The 19,337-nt window shown below is 56.3% G+C and overlaps 3 protein-coding genes across 3 annotated transcripts; 2 read left to right on the top strand and 1 right to left on the bottom strand.

Annotated features, from left to right (window-relative positions):
* Positions 1–7,077: 7,077 nt before the first annotated feature.
* J3D65DRAFT_554328 (serine/threonine-protein kinase MAK) lies at positions 7,078–9,537 on the top strand (the record flags this gene model as incomplete). Its single annotated transcript, XM_066797177.1, has 3 exons — positions 7,078–7,251; positions 7,301–8,047; positions 8,101–9,537. 3 exons carry the CDS (start codon positions 7,078–7,080, stop codon positions 9,535–9,537), a joined length of 2,358 nt encoding a protein of 785 aa, XP_066654682.1.
* A 1,071-nt stretch (positions 9,538–10,608) lies between these two features.
* On the top strand, positions 10,609–11,458 carry J3D65DRAFT_627975 (uncharacterized protein). Its single transcript, XM_066800588.1, has one exon. The coding sequence runs from the start codon at positions 10,710–10,712 to the stop codon at positions 11,418–11,420; it is 711 nt and encodes a 236-aa protein (XP_066654681.1). The 5' UTR covers positions 10,609–10,709; the 3' UTR covers positions 11,421–11,458.
* Positions 11,459–16,053: 4,595 nt separating this feature from the next.
* J3D65DRAFT_627965 (uncharacterized protein) lies at positions 16,054–18,906 on the bottom strand. The gene is made up of 5 exons (XM_066800587.1): positions 18,531–18,906; positions 18,319–18,465; positions 18,086–18,261; positions 17,413–18,030; positions 16,054–17,358 (listed from the first exon to the last, which is right to left on the bottom strand). Exons 1-5 carry the CDS (start codon positions 18,772–18,774, stop codon positions 16,333–16,335), a joined length of 2,211 nt encoding a protein of 736 aa, XP_066654680.1. The 5' UTR covers positions 18,775–18,906; the 3' UTR covers positions 16,054–16,332.
* Positions 18,907–19,337: the final 431 nt, after the last annotated feature.

The raw sequence follows: 19,337 nt of genomic DNA, 5'->3' as shown, positions 1-19,337 counted from the left end.
TGTAGTGAATTTGACTCACGGAAGCTTCAATCCTGTCCGAACCAAACATTCTCTTCGTTCGCTTGCTCGCTCTAATTGCAATCGTAGGAATCAACAGCGTCCCTGAACCGCAATCCAGTCGAGGACATCGAGACGCGTTCTTTCCATCAAAACATTCGAATCGGGGACACCAGAGAAAGAACAACCGGACGCCACTGCCCTCTCCGACTTACCTCCTACTGCACCAACCCCATACTGCAACGCCACCCGAATGAACACAAAAATTCAACAACTTCGCCGCCACCGCGCGATGCAACACCAGAATCGCTGCGGCCGGTCCTCTCAGCCTTTTCTCCACTGTGCGCAAACAGCTCCGCAAGTCGCCTCCACTCATCCTCACCCTCACTCCAATCGCTTCGAGCCCGCACGCGCAACGGACGAAGACCTCAAGACTCCCACGGATACATCGCTTTCGCAGATGGATCGATGAATCCATCCCGCCAATAGCGCCCGGTCCGTCCGCCCAGCACACACCACCACCCACCGGATGGATGGATGGATGGCGCACTGAACAAAAAAGCGAGAGCAGCAGCTCCGCAGCCGAGATGAGGCGTGTAGCTCGCTGGACGGTCCGGTCAGCGCAACGGTCCGAGCTCTCTCGAGGGCGAGCCGACGCGGTACGCTACCATGTGGTGTGCGGAGTAGCGTGACGTCGCTCGAAGGAGGGAAAGAGCCGACCTGAAGCCTCGAGGTTGTTGAGGGTTGAGGTTGAAAGACAGGCTGGCTGCGCGTGTGCCGGACTCGAGAAACGAATGGAGCGGAGGACATTACAGGTGAGGAGAACGATGGAAAAGGGAACAAAAACAGTGGCGATGAGGAAGCACCGCAATGGTGAGGTTCTGAATACTCCACAGGCCGTTCGAAGAGCCGAACCCTCCACCACCACCTCAAGTCTCTCAAGCGCCATAACTCTCGGCTCCCATCACAACAACACCAACGCACCTGTCAACGTCCACTCTGGACGCGCAATGTACCCGTATTGGTACCATCAAGCGTGTCCAGACCGTCAGCCACTACCCCAGATTTAAGAATGCTCTAGCAGAGAGCGTCGGTGCTTCCCTCACGCTACCGCCCCAACGGGGATAGAGCAGTGGCGCTCGGGTATGAGTAGGAATTGCGCAGGCAAAGGGCATTGTGTTTTTTGTGGTGGCAGAAGCAGCAAGCTCTATCGATACGCCACCACGCAAGCTACTAACCTGCTCGCCTCGCTTACCTTTGGTTTGGAGTAGCGCAGTCCCGTCGAGGGTGTCTGCGCATCTGCCCAGTCACAATACGGCTAGCTCTCTAGTCAATCAGCCCGCATTGCTGTTAGCGCACCCAACGACCTGGGTCCAGTTTTGTCTCTTTGCCCGTCAGGTCCAGACTGGCGGGTCGTCGTCGCCGTCGCCGTCGCCGTCGCAGATGCAGACGCCGACTTTCGTTGAGCCACCGGTCGGCCGCAAAGCTCGAGATGAGGTGGGCTGGGCTGAATGGGTCCACGCAAAGCACGCAACGCTGGGCGGGTTCCGGGGCACCGAACGAAAAGCGAAGTCGACAGTGTTGACGATAGACTGTGAGTGTGGTGGTGATGGATGGCAAAGTGCAACTGAGGTTGTGAGTGGCGCAGCCTATTGACATGAGGGTTTGATGATGGAAAAAAGAGTTGCTCTGCTGAAGTTGGGGTGGTATAGGAAGGCTGCGACGCTGAGGCGCCAGAGAGTAGAATATGGTGTTGAAGGTCTGCATCACAGGCCATGAGAATTCCATACTGCGTTTTTCTTCTGCGGTACTGGAAATTAGCTGCTTTGAATGATCCTTTCACCTTTACCGTCTGCTGGCAAACAACTGCGTGGTTGGAAAAGCATGACATTGTCTGCTTGCCAGTTTCGAGTCTTTTTGGATGGCTTACTGCTGCTCGCACTCAGATACGACCGCGAGCCTTAAGAGTTCCCAAAATGGAATTTAGACCAAAACGTGAGCGCGTCGACCTTTCCTGAGATGGATTCCAGGCCACGCGGGATGACTAGCATGTTTAAGTCAACCTTGCAAAGAGTGAATCAGTGTCAGCCTCGACGATCATCACGATCTGTTCAGAGAAGGGAGGCACGGCGATGAGCCGTCAGCGTCAGCAAACGGCAGTTCCGTCGCATCGACCGTCCAACTCCTCAGCCAAGAACAGCTCTCTCGAGCCCGGCGCAAAACAAGCACTCGTGCCCATATGCAACGCCAAGGTAGTTACCTGTCCCTTCCACCGCAACGCATAGCACGTCGTCTTTCTTTAGAAACACAGCGCAAACAAGGACCAGCCCAGGACATGCAGCATGAGAAATTACTTCTTTGGGCACTAGCTCGTAAGGCACTTGGCAAAGACGAGTTGAGTTGTTGAAGAGGCACTCCTGGCCAGCGTTGGTGACTTGTCGACGCGCTAGCTGGGCGCTAGGTAGCGCTAGCCAGGCCATCCGTCTGCCGATGGTGTGTCTTGCATAGAAGATGGACGGGCCGTCAGTTTGTTTTGCTTATCTGATCTGATGAGATGTATGTACGTGCTGCCGGCATGGGCATGGTGTTTGGCGGGTAGAGTGTCTGGGGCGTGTGATGAGTGAATAGACGGATGACGGATGCCATCTCCGTTGATTCCTCTGTCTGGCCCTGGTTTTGATTCGTGTAACGCTGTAAGGAGACGCAGGTGACAGAAAGGAAAAATAGGACTTGACAAAGGGTGATCAATGGGCGCTTCGCTGATGGTGCTCGGTTGACCAGTCAGTCCAGGAAGCGAGGAATGAAAGGGTGCAGCAGACGACGACGCGACTCATCTCGTCGTCGCGTCGAGCCGCGCCACACGGCACATTATTTCTCCAGCGGCAGCCGGAGAACAAGTCATCAAGCGGAGGACGTGATGAAGGCGGCGGCAACAACCCAGTGAGAGGTGAACGGCACTGCAGCGCCGAAACACAGAGGCGCCGTCCGTCTAGTCTGCCTCTAGCCGCCGTCGTCCACTCGTTGCCCGCCCCCTACCTACGTTATGCATGCGTGGCAGCCGCGGTGGCTTTTGGTGGCGCGGCGGGTGCAAGCTCGAGCGAGGTCCGGAGCTGTCTTAGCTTGGTGTTGCTTTTTCCCAGTCTGTCGGTTCCTTCTCACCACCAACGTCGCACTCGTACCTCTGCCGCCGTCAACTTCCAGCCATTGCTTTCATTTTCCAGTTCTGAGCAGATGTAGCTTAGTGTCCGCTCCTACGAAAGTCGTACACGCAGCAACTTGGTCGGAACTGTCGTCAGGTCGTGAAGCTGACCTCACTTGGCTGCCTGATTTGAGGTCGCATGTCGCACAAGCTGCGCGCCCTGCCGCCGGTAACCCACGGACAGCCGCTCTCATCTCTCTTAGGAGCACAGGGCGAGACAGGCACGTTCCCCAGGCCGCCTTGATGTTCATTTTGCTTTTGCCGCCCACACGTCCCCCCTCTTCACCGAGCAGCGGGTGCGCTTGTGCACCCAACCGTTTTCCCGCGCAGCTGCTTTCTTTTTCGACAGGGGCGCCGTCTGCGGAGATGGTGGTCCGGGCCCGACAGCACGGGTGGGCGCGAAAGTGTACACGCATGCGGTTCTGGCTGCGTTCTTCATTTTAACACGAAGCCGACGACTGGAAATTGATGGTAGGCAAACGTGACGGGACGCGCCGCGGGAATGTGGGAGCTTTTCTGGAGATGGAGGAAAAAGTAATCCAGGCGCCAGTAGCAAATCGCGTGAGGTGGAGGCGAGACGGGGCAAGGTTGAGGCGGGAAAAAAGCACAGCTTGTCTGGGATGGACGCTGTCGCTTCTCTTGCAACGGCTGTCAGACTGTCGGTCCGGCGCGAGGATGGATGGGCCCCCGGGCGCGACGGGTGACGATCCCGCGTCCATCATCAGGTAAAATGCAGCGGAGAGGGCCAGGCGCGCAAGGCAGGGCAATTGAACTAGATGGCACACTACTACGAGTGCGACAGCGAGCAACAGGGCACCAGGAAATGCTGAAGTTGCTGATGTGATGTTGAATCGCCAGAAATATGTGGTGAGCGAGGAATGGGGACGAGGCGGGTAGGGGCACACCAATTCTTTTTCAGTGATTATCGCCCGGTTCCCTGCAATGTCGAACACGACCAACGGAGATGATGAAGATGACGATGATGACGGACAGGAGCTGAAGGGATGCAGGTTCACGGTGCAACACAGGGCAGCATCTCGGGTGGACTCGTACAAGTTGCACCCAGGCGTTGGGCTGGGATTGCGGCTGGAACCTGTCTGAGACGGAGAAACGTGAGTGGTGAAGAAGGCGGCGGAGGAAAAGGGAGAAACAAAGAGGCGCAGCCGACACGCGCAGCGTTCTCTCGTCTTGTCGTCTTGTCCGAGATTGCAGGAGACGTGTTGTATGGCTACGGCCGTCATATTTCATGCCATGGCATACGGCCATGAGACTGTGTGTGTATTTCCCGGCAGGCCTTGTGGGGGAACAGCAAAAGCATCGAGTTCATGTTCCCGTTTGGAATTGGCGCCATGTCAGGTAGAGTGTTGTTGATCTGATGAATCGGCGAGCAGGGAACACGAGGAGGATGGTTTGGGGAAGAGCCGACTACGTCAGAGCCGTAGCTCCAGGAGCAACATGAGCAAGACTTTTGTCTTGTTGACAGAAAGTTGGAAGAGAGCAAGCAGGCGGGCTTCACGCCGGGACGAAGACACTATCGAAGGCGTCGCCAAATTGGGACGAGGATATTGGGAGTGGCCATGGCAATAACGCGTGGATGGACATTTGAGTCAATCACGGATCGCATAGACGACCAGGGAGACGTGTTGCGGGGCCTGGTCGGCGGCGGGTCGGGGACGTCTGAGAGAGCCTGTCAAGACGGGATGCAACGCTTGATGCAGATGAAACGGTGAAGGAACCATGAGGATGGTGTTTGTTTTGGGGCGGACAGTCGACCGACCAGGCATCGGAGAGGACGACGAATCTGAGTGGTGAGAACGAGGGGCGGGAGGGCGAGGCCATGATCCGCAGCCGTCCGCAGCCGGGCGCGCGCAGGGGCAAGCGACAGGCGATAGCATCACCTCTTACAAGATGAAAAGAGCGTAGACGCAAGCGAGGGTGGAGGAGCGGTCGGGCGGTCTCCTGGCGGTCCTGTTGAGCCTGAGCCTGAGCCTGAGCCTGAGCCTGAGCTTGATGCTTGATGCTTGGGTTGACAATGGCCGGTGATGAAAAATGATTGACCAATGGACTCTGCTCATGGAACAAACAATATTGCCGAGAATAGCAACCACGACCGGTGGGTGATGCTTAGGTCAGCTGAATACTCCCAGGTAGGTATTGCACCCACCCAGCGCAACGCACAGCCAGCGCCAAACGACGTGAACTGGCTGCGGCTTGCCAGTCGAATCATGGAGGAAACGGCCATACGTCAGAGGACGGGGATTACCTACGGCAGGTTTAGTCAGAGTCGAGGTGTCGGTACAGGGGGCGCGCAGCACTCATTTCCCGCTGCCGCGGCGACACTGAAAAGGGGGCGACAAGAGGGCTTCCCTGTCGACAACGTGGCTCCCCATGACTTGCTTGCCATGGCCGTCCCCTCGCTGCTTTGCTTGCGTGGGAAACGGGCACGAAAGACGGTGAGCTCGCGACCAGGCCGCGTGCTGCAGCAAAGCGGAGGCGGCCAGCAAAAACAAACAACAGCCGCCAATGCGCACAGCGAAAGGGAAAGAAAGGGAAGGGGAACGTGAAGCCGGGCAGTCAAACCAAGCACAGCACCGCACCGCACCGCACCGCACGCATAAAGTGGCCCAAGACGGAAATGACCTTCACGGGACCACCCGGTCGCGCCCTTCCGGCTCTTGACTTCGAGTCTGAGCCTGAGCCTGAGCCTGAGCCTGCCCTTCCAGCTCTCCAGCTCCAGCTCCAGCTCCTGCTCCAGCTACAGCTCCAGTCCTTCTGGTCTTCCTGTCCTCACACCAGCCAGCACATCTGCCTTTCCCTCTTTCTCTCGCTTGCTTCTCATCCCCTCCCCCTCCCGTCTCTCATCCCTCCGCCGCTCTCCGCCCTCAGCGCATCCCCTCCCCAGCCCCCGGGAATGGCACAGCAGCGTCCGCGCCCGTCAAAGACCATCATCCGCCTGGACAAGTGGTAGATAGTTGCAGCCAGCCACGCTCGGCGCTATCGTCACTACGGCCTCTGCTATTGCCAGGCCGCCTTCACCGCCTCGCCTCGTTCTCGCTGCCCGTCACTCGTTGGTCTGGTCTGGTCTGTTCTGGTCCTCAGCTCCACGCGTTGGCCAGCCAGCTCACCCACCGCTCGAGACGGCCCCTCTCTGTGCATTATTCTTATTCCAGACGGGCCTGAGTCGCAAACCCGTTGTGTGCGTGCCGACTGTGGGGCCCTTTCACAAACCACCCATCCTCAAAACTCCGCCCGAGATTGTCACGCCGCCCCGACGACTTCCAGAAACCTCGTCGAACACCACCGCCCGTCGGCTGAACTCTCCCAAAATCACCGAACAGCTCCTATTGCGAAGATCGTCCCTTCTGCCCTCGCGACGCCCCGACCACCACCACCCCCAAGTCGCCCGAACGCTAGAAGCAGCCGCTGCTCCTTTTGATCGATTAAAACGAACCGGCCATCCGGCACGCCTCCCGCCTACCGTGGTCCTGGACAGTCTCCACGTTAGCTTGCAAGCCCTTTTCCAAACCACCTCTCTCTTCTCGCCCTCTCTCGCTCTCTTCTGTCAATTGCCAACTGGACCCTGATCCCCTCCTTCTCGCTCCCCCTGCCTACCTTGCCCTCCCCGCCGCCATTCTCACCACCTATCCACCACCCAACCACCTCGTCCAATCCAGTCTTGCAATGAGCATAGCAATTCAATAGGATACCTCATCAACCTCCCCATTACTACTCCTCTCCTTCACTCACCCGCCCTTTTCCTCATTCGGTGGGTACTAGCTCGTCCGACTTTCCGCCGTCCTTCCTTGCTGACGACACCAAGCAACCCACCGCCCCTTCTCTCCGTCACAACCACCACTCCATCGTTCGCAAGCACTCTCGTCATGACGGTTGCTTACGACACGTCGTTTCGGGGTTGGTCCTCGGGGTCTCACGGAGCTGTCTGCCTTGAAGACAAGTTCGAGGTTCTCAAGGACGTCGGCGATGGCAGCTTTGGCAGCGTCTCGCTTGCACGTGTGCGGAGCGCAGGCGCTCACCTCGCGCGGAGGGGAACTTTGGTACGGCATTGGCCTGCTCGGTCGCAACACTCCCACTGACGACGTCCAGGTCGCCATCAAGACGATGAAGAAGAGCTTCGACAACTTCAACCAGTGCCTGGAGCTGAGAGAAGTCATCTTCCTCCGCTCGTTACCCAACCACCCTCACCTCGTTCCCGCTCTCGACATCTTTCTTGACCCGATGAGCAAGAAGCTGCACATTGCCATGGAGTACATGGACGGCAACCTCTACCAGCTCATGAAGGCCCGCGACCACAAGAGGTTAGACTGCTCCACCGTCAAGAGCGTCCTGTTCCAAATCATCTCTGGTCTCGAGCACATTCACGAAAACCACTTTTTCCACCGCGACATCAAGCCCGAAAACATTCTGGTCTCGACCTCGGCTCCCGACACTGGCAATGCATTCAAGCGCTACTCGTCCCTCGTTACTCCTCCTTCCACGCCGCCCTTGTACACCATCAAAATTGCCGATTTTGGCCTAGCCAGGGAAACGCATTCCAAGCTCCCTTACACGACCTACGTGTCGACGCGCTGGTACCGCGCCCCTGAGGTCCTCCTCCGCGCAGGCGAGTACTCTGCACCCGTCGACATTTGGGCCGTTGGCGCCATGGCCGTTGAAATCGCCACGCTGAAGCCGCTCTTCCCCGGCGGCAACGAGGTCGACCAGGTCTGGCGCGTGTGCGAGATCATGGGCAGCCCCGGCAGCTGGGTGAACAAGCACGGTGCCAGGGTTGGAGGTGGTGAATGGAAGGACGGCATCAGGTTGGCGCAAAAGCTTGGTTTTTCGTTCCCCAAGGTACTCCCGCCGGATGGCCGATTCTTGCGGAGCCAGACTAACGAGTGTTGCAGATGGCCCCGCACGCCATGGACACGATTTTGCAGTCGCCCGAGTGGCCGGCGAGCTTGGCGCACTTTGTGACATGGTGTTTGATGTGGGATCCCAAGCACCGCCCCACGTCGACGCAGGCCCTGTGCCACGAGTTCTTCACGGATGCCGTCGACCCGCTCCGTCCCAAGTCGTCCGCTTCGCGCTTTCTGGGCCGCAAGCACTCGGACCTCAGCACCAACGCCTCGGCCAAGGACAGCGACTCGCCCAGCCTGACGTCCAAAACCTCTTCGTGGTTCCGCAAGTCGTTGGTCGCCCGTGACAGCGCTCCCGCCGTTCCTCAGCACACGAGCGTCCCCAAGCCAATCTCGCCGCAGCCTTCGCCGCAGCCGTCCAACACGTCTGACGCGACGCTCATGTCGAGGAAGAGGGCGGATGCCGCTAAGCGGGCAACTTGGACAAACGGTGTCACAGGTGCGCCCATGCCAATACTACCTTCCATTCGGCCAATCTCACCTTTTTCCGATGCAGTCACAGCCCAGGCAACCCCGAAGCCCGTCGAGGAAAAGGCCTCGAGAAAGATTGGCCGCCAGCTGTCGCTTCACGGTAACCACTACGCAGACATGCACCGCGCAGAAGCCGAACGGGCCCTCAACGGAAACGGACCTGCCTCGCCATCCAACCCCCTCAAGGAAGGTTTCTTTTCGCACCTACGCAAGCGCGCGAGGCGACTTTCAGGTCGGTACCAAGCGCCTCCCTCCCCCGCCGACCACGACTTCGAAGCAAGCGCTGGATGTTTAGCTTGGGGCTACAGCAACCGTCAATCGATGAACGTCGACCCGCCGCCCGCCCCGACCAGCAACCCCACAGGCGTGCCGCAGCCGGACTCCGCCGAGATGGACAGGGCCATTCAGCATGTGCGCCATAGTTTGGAAGGTCTTTCACCAGCCGGTAGCGTCTCAAAACCCTCTTCTCGTGTGGCCACCAATCCAATGCTTAAGAGACACCACTCCTTGCCCCATGGAGGCGATGGAAAAGGACCGGTCTCTAGCAGGACTCGCCGCGCGCTTCAGCAGTCGACAAACGCCAACCAGCGGTACGAGACACCAAACGAAGAAGAGGAGCTCCTGGATGAAGCTCTAAAAAACGCCCACCGCGCCTCCCGCCGGCTCGCGCGACGCGACGGTCCTACGAGCACCCCGCAAGAAAACGTCCGTCCTCCTCTGCAGCCCTCCGTCGCCGATTTCCCCGCCGGATCTTACCTGACACCTTCTCCGTCGGCCAACCGCAACGTCGGCTTCGGCAGCGCCACCTATACCACCCCTTCGAAACCGGTTGACATTGCGAAACGCCAGTCGCAAAATCATGAGCACTCCTGGCCGACGCCACCCGAGGAGCAAAGCGAGTGGGCTGCTTCTGCGGCCGCAAGTATCTTTGCCGCGCAATCGGCCTATCGGTGAATCTGACGGCCGCTCCCAACATTCTCCTTGTCTATTTTCCATCTCCTACGACTAATTGTAATTTGGATCGACCAAGTAGCCCACGGGCGAGTGTCAATGTTATCGGATCGGAGTCTTTGGGGTTCGTGGCGGCGACGACCAAGTCCGGCAGGAACGGAACCGCGGCAGGCGTCTCAGGCAAATCGGTGTTTACTCGGCGGCTCAAGTTCGATATTCTCACCAGCGACTGACCTGGTCGGCTCGATCATCTCGGGCCTTGTCTGCGGACAGCCTTCCTTTGCCTCGTCGACGCGAGGAATATTTCCTTTGTTTGCTTCCCTGATTTCCATGGCTTGGGTCTATTCGAAAGCGAGACAGCATAGCCTCTTCTTTTTTTTCGTCGGTGTTTTGAGAGATTCGGCAAGGTTTTCATCAAAGCAAGAAGTGGGAATCTTCAGGATTTTGGGGGGGGGTTTTTTTTTTTTTTCATCTGTCGTTTTTGCTTCAAATTTCGCTTCATACCCCAACCACGTGGCCCTCGACCAAAAAAGAGCGAGGTGAGCCAAGTTTGTTGCTGTTTTCTTCTTTCCCTTGTTTCCTTGTCTCCTTTTCTAAAAGATGGAGTCTGTTCATTTCGTTGGCGGCATAGCGAGCAGCTGGTTGCGATAAATTCTATCACCACCACCCACCCACCCGCCACCGTTGCATCTGTATCAAAACACCACACTTTTGTACTGTACCTAGTTCGTCCCCACCGCCACGCTGCACACACATTCCCCTTTGCTGCACCGATCCCCCCACAGTTCCCAACTTTTCCTTGCGTTTCTTCTTACATAGACGGCAACGCACAGAGGCCGAGAGGCTCTCACTAAAATGAGCGAGCCTTTGTTTTTTTGCTGATGCTTTCTTGCTTTCTTAAACGTTTGGTTCGATACTTGCTACGGACTTACGCTTGCTATTTCTCGTCAGACTGTCGCTTGCGCAATGCTTTGGCCGAAGAAGACACAAGTTCGAGGTGGTGGTACGTAAAGCCTGCTTTGCTCTGTTGCGCTTTTGAATTTTTGCTCGGAAAAGAGTCGAGACTTTTATACCCCCATTAGTTTTTCATTTCTTATCCTTCTTTCTACTTTTTATCATAGTGGCGCTGAGGATGCGCTTTACTATTATACAGCCAGCGCTCCGGAGTTTGATGGATGGAATATGGGTCGCTCAAGCATAGCGTGGGAAAGGACACTCGCTTCGTTGCCAGAGAGCAGCCAGGCTTTGCAGGAAAGGGGAAGGACATGTACAAAAAGGATCAAGAGAGAAAGAGAGGTCTGAAGATGGTGAAGAGACGGACAGGCACTTGGACAAGCAGAAAAGTACATAGCAATCAATCTGCCTTCCTTGCTTTCCTACAAAACTTTCGACCACCTTTTGATGCCTGTGCCTGCATTTTTGTTTTGTCGACGGCGGGTAGCACAGCACGCAAGGGCTTGATTTTCGCGTTTTGCGCGTCCTCTCCCTCCCCGCCTACCGCGCGTCGCGCCGCGCCGCCCAGCGCGTCCATCCGGGCTACCTCGCCAGACGGCCTCGGCAGCTTTCGACTTGCTCAAGATCCAGACTGGCATACGTTACATGCGATACGACGCGACGGTACGAGTTTGCAACTGCTGCCGTGCGCGGCGCGGGCGGCGCGGCGCACAGCAGAGCAGGCGAAGGACAGCTGGCAACGTGGCTGTGCGAGGTGTGGCGGGGCGGGGCCACGACGCGACGCCCAAGGGAAGCACAGCGGCCATTCAACGGCCGGCACGGACACACAACGGGCTTGCATCACTGCATCCATGCGGCGGACAGGGGTTGCGTCACGCATGATCGAGGCGCTGCGCAGTCGGTCGTGTGCGTGTGCGTGTGGACCATTTTGACCGTTGGACCGAATGGGGGCTGGTGGTGGGGATGCGTGGTATGCGGTGGGGTGTTTTGGGACGGGGGATGTTGGCGGTTGCAGGAGGTTGGAGCGGCGGCTGGCTGGCTGGACTGACGGGAATATTGGACTGGACTGCGAGATCTGCATGATGCAAGCAGCTGTAGAAACCATTCGAGGTTGCATTGCAATGCAATGCGTTGTGTGGCGTAGGTAGGTGACTAGGTGATGAAGGCACGGGGTGAGGGGTAGGTGGTGGGGAAGATGGTACATAGGAAGTAAACAAACAACTAACTCCATGGCTGTTGGCAGGCTGGGCTTCTGGCCGAAAGACCTGGATGCTCTACGCCATACAGACACTAATGCCGGTTTGTGCTGGATATCAAAGACCGGTTTGACCATTATGCATTGCACGCGTGCCAGGGGCATCCATCTGTTTCCCTGTCCCCCCCCTTAACGTCACTGCTGCAACATACATACCACCTTGCCAACCTACTTGGTTCGGTAGTTCCTCTCACAATCGTCAGGGATTAGTACTCAACCTCATTTCTTCGCGCTCATGAATCCGTGCTCCTCTCGCACGACGGCACATCCTGGACCAAACTTTCTAGCTTCGCGCCTCCCCGCCCCTCCACCATGACGTCGCTTGCATCACCTCCTCCCAGTGCCGTGCAGGTCTGCCTTGACTCTCTTCATCCGCAAACCCAATCATGACAAACTCTGCAAAGGAAAAGAAAACAAGTGCATCTTCCGTCGGCAACCTCCCGGACCCTGGCCCGGCCCTAGTTCTTTTGATATTGCAAGTCGGCGGAGCGAAATGACGCGAATGAAGCTTGTCTCCTCTGCTGGCGTGCTCGCTCGCTCGTCGTCTGCTACCTACAGCTCTACCTTGCTTTAGCCTAACGTGCGGCCCGCTGCCCGCTCCGCTCTGGTACCTCGCATGCCCGACGGTCGGACGGGCGGGCGGACGGGTCGGTCGGCGAACGGATGGGCTTCCGTCTCGTGGGATTAGGCGGGCACTCCTGGAGGTGGGGAGAGGGCGCATGTGAAGCGGCAAAACAATGAAGTCGTGATGAACTACTGGAGAGGTTTGAGATTCCATCATGCAGGTAAGTTTGATGTGGTGGTTGGGCGAGGGCACGCCACGCGCGACGAGAAAGATGGTTGGAATTTTTTGGGTTGCGGGCCGGTCGCGGTGAAGGACCGACTGCTGCGCCTCTGTTTTTTTCTTTCTGCTGCAATGTAGCAATCTGTGTCTGTCTGAGTACCGGTGGTTCTGGACTGTGGATATTGCTCGGGTTGAAGTTGTTGCTTGCTCCATTGGTGCTGGCGCTATTGACGACCCGCAGCACATTTGCCGCCGGCAAAAAGTCAACGCATCGCATCGCGTCGCACGTCGCATCGGCATCGACATCATCGCCCATCTGTACCTGCATGCGATAGAGTGGTGCGGTGCGGCAGCGGGACGGATAGGCTTTAGGCTTTTGACTTTTGGTCGTTGGGCCTTGGCTGCCCTTGTGTTTTCTTTGCTTGCCCGCCAGCCTTTGCGCTGCCCTTGCACTTCTTCTCTCGCCCTGCCCGGCCCTGTCGTCCAAACTTTTGCTGCCGCTGCTACGGTGCCGTTGCTCTGCTGCAACTTTTTCGAGGCCCTGCTACGACAACATGCGTGCGGCATCTCACGTCCGCTGAGCCGGCTGCAGGTATGCTGTCGCTCAAGCGCGTTTGCAGAATCCCCTCGTCAGACCCTTCATAACTCTGGTTCAACGTCCAGCAGCCAAACGGGCGGTCAAGCACGCAAACAATGATCCGACGTTTGCTCCTCGCCGGTCAATCACCCACCTCATGATTCACGGCAATCCCTCGTGGCCGGCGACTAGTCCCAGCCCCCTCGTGGTCAAGATGGATTTGTCACATCCACGGGACAATGGAACAGTTCTGAAAAAAGAGAGCGCTTGCCCTACGGACGACACCAGTCAGGTCCACCACTGCTCGCTGGACGAGTCCACCCTCCTCCACCTGCCGTCGCCGTCGTCATTGGCCATGGCGAGTCAAACAACACATCATTCTCACGAGGACCGCACATCCACCGCCGGCGCTAACCCGCCACGCGCCCAAACCGGCAAACAAGTGAAAAAATAGAATGTCGATTCTGCAATCCTGCTCCTAGTCCGGCTTCTGGTTGGCTGGCCGTCTGCCTTTGAACACGCCGGTTTGCTGCAAACGGGAACCCTCGCAAACAGCAAAAGGCGGTCTGGCGGGGATGCGCCTTCCGACGGGCGATCCACGGACGCTAGGAGCTCCTCAGTGGAGACCAGCAGTAGGGCGCAAAGGAGGAGGAGGAGGATGGAAGTTTTTTCATCGTGGCGGTGTGAAGATTTCGTCGTCGCCCGCAGGTCACGTGAAAGGGGTTGCTTCTTCCCGCCTGTCAGTCTCCACCTCGAACCTTTCTCACGGGATCCGGTAGATGGCTAGCTGCATGAAATAGCGGGTTCCTGAATGCATCGGGCAGTGAGATCTCACAGCTAACGAGGGCAGCGTCTTTCATCCTTTGCTGGGCTGTTCTTTCTTTTCTTTTCTTCTTTTCGCTTCTGGTTTCTTTACGAGGTGTTTGTGCCGTTCCAGGGGTGCGACTGCTGTCCGCCTTTGTCGAGTGCATCATCTCGGATCGACGCACTTCGACTCCAGACCGTCGACGTTGAGTCCGTCGCTCGCGTGGGATGCGAGTGCTGGGGTCAAATTTCCGATTCGTCGTCCTTCCTCGCTTCCAACAGGCGGACGGATGCGTCCATCTCTACTCCGTGACTCTCTTGCCCCGAAACGATTGGCAGCAGATGATGGACCACCAATTTGCTCAGGATTGAAAGATCCTCCTGGCAAGTCGTCTCCTTCCCCCTTCGCTTCGCAACCTGGCACGTCAATCGAACACATCGTCCTTGTTCAAACACAGCCGTGGCCCCCGCGTGGACGGCAGGACAACCCCCTGGCCATGGTTGTCTCCCGCTGAGACCCCAGGGAATGGCAGCAGAGCACAGTGCCTCTGGTGCTCTGATCCAGCAAGCCGCTTCCGCCGCTAGTCATGCCCTGGCCTGCTCTGCTCTGCACAAAAATCCTTCCTCGATACACGCCTATGGGCATCCAACAACGCATCCCAGACACACCGCAGCGTCTTGCCCTGCCCAACAGGCGTCCGCCCCTGTGCGAATCCTTCCTCTTTCTTCCTCCCTTCTCTCCCTGCCGGGCCGCTCGGCGGTCCGTCACCAAGTGACCGGTCACCCACGTCTGACGGCCGTCCCCGCCGACCACTTCGCGCCGCACCGCTGGCTGCATCCATCCCTCAGCACTGCCTCACCTCACCGCCTTCGATCTCTGTGCTGCCTTTTCATCTGGATCTGATGCATCATGCATACAAGCGGCCAAGGAGATTACACGTGCAGATGGAGAGAGAAAAGAGTGGGCGAGTCAGTTGGTAAGTGGGCACTCACTGAGTAAGTAGTCGTCAAGAAACGATGGCTCTCCTACATGATGAATGCATTCGTACATGTCATGTATGTACGGACGTATGTATGTATGCTGCACGCTCGACAGACCAGGGTCCGTTCAAATCGAACTGTTCGATAAACGACCTGTCAACGCGGCTCGGCCCACGCTCCGCGGCTGCACGTCTAACGGTCATGCTGTGCTACCTACATGCATTCGATAACTACTTGTGGACTCGACTGAGGTCTCGACTGCACACAAACAAGAGTCTCCCGACAGATGGAAAGGATGGATTGATCCAACACTACTGTGCTGCGTTACGTTGCAGTGGAGTGATTCGAGGACAATGGCGCTTACGACAATCATTTTGATCATTGGCGAGTAGGACTGCAGGAGCCGTGAGACTTGGGGCCTGCATGGTGTTTCAGAGGCTTTTAATTACATGCGGACTTGTTGCTTGCTAAGTGCTACGAGTCGGATGTGTTTTACCTTGATGGTAAGCATCTCCTATGGATAGTGATGCTGACTGCTAAAGTACCCTGGTGCAGCCCAGCGACAGCATCATTGCCTTGTCACTTGGTCAAGACAGTGCAAATAAATTTGGCGAACGACCCGCAAAAGCAGTCATTCTTTTGGCAAAGGGTTTTTTCCTGCCAGTCTAGACCCAATTCTTTCTTCTGCTGCAGACATTTCGGGCCTCCAAGCTTGTCAGTGAGTGCAATTGATGTGGGGAGGATTGCGGCGCCGTATGTATACTTCAAGAAACGATACATCATCAGGCACGCGGCAGCTCGACAGCCGATCATCTGCGAGTACAAGTATCACAAGGACTCCCAGGTGCGCTGGTGAGAAGGACTATTCAATATCTGATCCCACGTGCAACAGACTGGTGGTATCACAAGCTCAAGTCTTCTGCCGCAATCGGCGCGGCGGGAAAGTATTAAGCCATCAGTGAATTTGACCTTTCAGTACTCTCAGAAACGGGTTTGCGACATGCAATTTGGGTTGCAGCAATGATTGACTGCTTCCTAAGCGTAGCTACAGCAGTTCACGAATGCTCCTTAAGCACAGCTGTAGCGGCAAACGAATGCTCCTTGGGCAGAGCTGTGGCAGCGCATGGATGCTCCTCAGGTACAGCTGTAGCAGTGGATAAATGCTTCTTGGATCCAGCTGTAACAATGCATGAAAGGTCCTTGGGCACGACTGTACCAGTGAATGAATGCTCCTCGAATGTAATTGTAGCGGGGAACGAACGCTCCCTAGACTCCTCCAAAACCCAACGCAGAGGTAAGATTGTGGAAGTGGCAGTCTGCACGTGTGCATGTGTAGAGAATTTTCTTCAGTGGAAAACCTTGGACGTAAGAGTGAACCCCTGCCCCTGAACACCTTCTCCAAAACCCACCAGTTCCCTCCACCAATCATCCAAACTTTTATCGCTACTCATACAAACGCTTCCACTCCAACTTCGCCCCAAGGTTCTTGTCATCGCTAAAGGCAATCTTGCCCACCGCCTCGCCCGGCCGAATGTCTTGAATCCTCACCCACATGTTTTTCAGCAACCGAGCGCGCTCCGACCCCTCAAGTCCGCTTCCTCCGGGGGGCACGGTCACGTATGGAGAGTCGCGCGTCAAGGTCGACATGCTGCCCAGGAAGTCGGGTGCGCGGATCCGAGATTGCAGTATGACAGCGACGAGCGCGCAAAGCGTCAGGACCGCCGTGGCAACAAAGTAGAGGGCCATCCATGCGGGGGAGATTTGGTATGTAGGGGCAGCAGGCGTGGTCCAACTGCCCATGGCGGGGGCCCAGTCCTCCAGCTCATTGAGCCACGACTTCTCAGTGTTGTTCTTCGTCGAGGGCGTCACGCCGTCGATTCCAAGGAAGACCGACGTGTTGAGACTCATATGCCAGTACGTATTGAGAAGTAAAGACAGGCGCGATTGAAATACCGACAACGGTAGGTCTTTGTACGAAGGCATGTCCCCTATCTTGGATGAAAAGCCTTGGATTGGATCGGCAAGATACAATTCAAACGGTCCTGCCTGCGCTGGATGGCCAGATGCGAGGAGGCTCGTCATTTCGTCGAGTCCAGATACTCCCCACGGATAGAACGAGGTGGCCGTGACGTGGGGAGTCTCGCCCGGATCGCGCGTTCGTCGAAGCGCTGTTGACACACAGTCCAATTCTCCCGCTGTAGTCAAGCGAGAGCATTCGATCTGGACGTCAACGTATTCGACAGTGACACCGCAGACGGTGAGCATGTTGTCCACGTTTTCCTCTCGCATGGTGTAGCCAAATTTGAGAAACACTTCATCCGAGGAATTTGCCGGGTTCCAATTTGGTTCAACATGTCGCAGAAACGTGTTGGGATACGATGCGTTACTCAGGATCGAGGAGAATGACATTGAACCGTTCCAAGAGGGATGCCGATCGACCCAATCTTCAATAGTTTCCCAAGCTGAGCACTACCAGGGAAAATTTAGACTCAAAACGAAGTTCTGTCAGGGCGTAAAGCTTACCTCAAGGCTGTGATAGCATGAGGACAGCTGGAGCGTCATATTTCCAGCACCCGTGTCGTTGATGCCCCTTATTGGCATTCCTAATAGTGAAGAGAATTGTGTGATTTTGGTCAATGACACTTTGACCCAATCGTACGGTTTCTTTTCGTCAAAGCCTGGGAGCGCATGCAAAAATGGTATCCGAACATTGCCCCAGAGATCATGACGTGTGCCATTAGTTGCTGCCTTTGGAGTGATTCGCTCGATTGTGGCGTTCAACTTCCTCTCGACATCTGGGGAGGACGCCTCTGCCGCTAAGAGGGAAACTCCTGGATCCGTCAAGACACTTCCGTACATCATGGCCCTATCGACAGTGCTGGAACGTAGACCAGAGGCTGAGGAGACCAGTGATTGGACCGTAAGATTACCGACAGCCGTGTTGGGGTAATAGATTAAGGGAACATTTGCCGTGTCGAAGTTGTTCCTCAAACTTAAAATTTGATCGACAGCTATACCGCCAGCTGGACTGAACGCCCAGATTGCGAGAAGCATGACGGTCCAAAGGCTGAGAATGCGGAGACCAAAGCTTTCCTTGATAGTGTTGAAGAGTGTTTGGCTTCGCATGAACAACTCTAGAACCTGGGCGTAATGTTAGCGAAAGTTCTTTGCGGCAGCACTGATGTTGGTTAGATACCCCAAGCTTGACACTGCGCTCGGCACGATAAAGAGCAATGACCCTTGACATGGTGCCAACGACGGCCGCAAAGGCTATTGGCCACAAAGTAGAGGCAACTTTTGCCGCCTGGACTACGTCTCTGCTTGTGGTTGACTCGGTCTTGTCCCTTAAAGAGCATATGGCGATCCCGAGGCCTGTCAAATTATCAGCAAAGACCACGTTTTGACAGAACTTTTAGACTGATCGCTCACCAATGAAACATGCCGGGATCAAGGCAAGGAAGATGAAAGAAAAGACGCGGGCGGTCAGGTCTGTGGTGTCTCTCAAAGTTCTCGCGTCTGATTTCCAGCCGGGCCAGTCTTGCTTTTCCAACAGTGTCTGTCCCTCTAGAACTTCAACTGCCATCAATTAATCTGTCAGTGCTCGTACACATGTTTACGCTTGTTGGAACAAACCTGCGTACCGGATTTTCGGGGAGCGCCACTGGACACATCATGCTGGTTGGGAAGAGGAGCGGGCGAATTTGTGGCAGGGAGCAATGGCCGGCGAAGAGCAGCAGACGCGTGTTGCTGTAGTGTCTCAGAAGAGCCCCATGCAGACATTTCCACCTGTGGTGGAGTCGGAAGACTAGAGAACGATAGCCCGCGCAAAGACGCGGGTCGAGAGCCTGGGGTATTTCTTGAACGGCCGTCTGTTGAATGCTCCATCGCTCAGGAAAACGACAATGGCGTTTGATAGCGAGGCTCAGTCTTCCTGTGGGATTAAAATTGATGTCTGATCCAAGATATTAGCAGCTTCTTAGCTGGGGTGGCGGGTTGCTGTGTGTACCTCAGCCTTGCTGTACGCTCTACTGTCTATCCAAGGCAGCAGCACGGTTGTAGAACCGCAACTACTTTATAGACGCGCGCCGGAATCTTGCATGTCGTGGCGCCATCAGTGGCCCCCGCAAGCGAACCATTTGCTGTCCTGGAGGTGATGTCGCGCAGGCAGTGGTCATTTCGGCCCCATTACTGCAGCGCGACGTTCGCAAAAACGCCTCAAGAAAGTCGGAGGTGTATTCAAGTCGACCCAAAAATAGGCAGAGTGGGACGGACAAAACACAGCAGCTTTCGCCAGTTACTCGTCGATAGCGCTTCGTGGTGACACAGCATCTGCTCAATGGCCGTGGACTGGCTTTTGGCTGTTACTGGTCCAGCCTCTACCTGTGGCCAGCCAAGTGGGTGAGCAGAAGAAGAGCTGATGGCGAAGTTTCGTGTCCCTTGTTCGTTAT

Source organism: Phyllosticta citribraziliensis, assembly GCF_038025025.1.
Source record: "Phyllosticta citribraziliensis strain CPC 17464 chromosome Unknown J3D65scaffold_7, whole genome shotgun sequence".
NCBI lineage: Eukaryota > Fungi > Ascomycota > Dothideomycetes > Botryosphaeriales > Phyllostictaceae > Phyllosticta > Phyllosticta citribraziliensis.
The sequence above is the reverse complement of the archived record's forward strand: the minus strand, read 5'-3'. Positions and strand labels throughout refer to the sequence as shown.

Coding starts and splice junctions, on each gene's coding strand:
- J3D65DRAFT_627975 (XM_066800588.1), top strand. CDS start 10,710: ATGGAATATGGGTCGCTCAAGCATAGCGTGGGAAAGGACACTCGCTTC.
- J3D65DRAFT_627965 (XM_066800587.1), bottom strand. CDS start 18,774: ATGGAGCATTCAACAGACGGCCGTTCAAGAAATACCCCAGGCTCTCGA. Junction 18,466..18,530: donor TGGCGCTCCCCGAAAATCCG/GTACGCAGGTTT, acceptor AATTGATGGCAG/TTGAAGTTCTAGAGGGACAG. Junction 18,262..18,318: donor GATCCCGGCATGTTTCATTG/GTGAGCGATCAG, acceptor ATAATTTGACAG/GCCTCGGGATCGCCATATGC.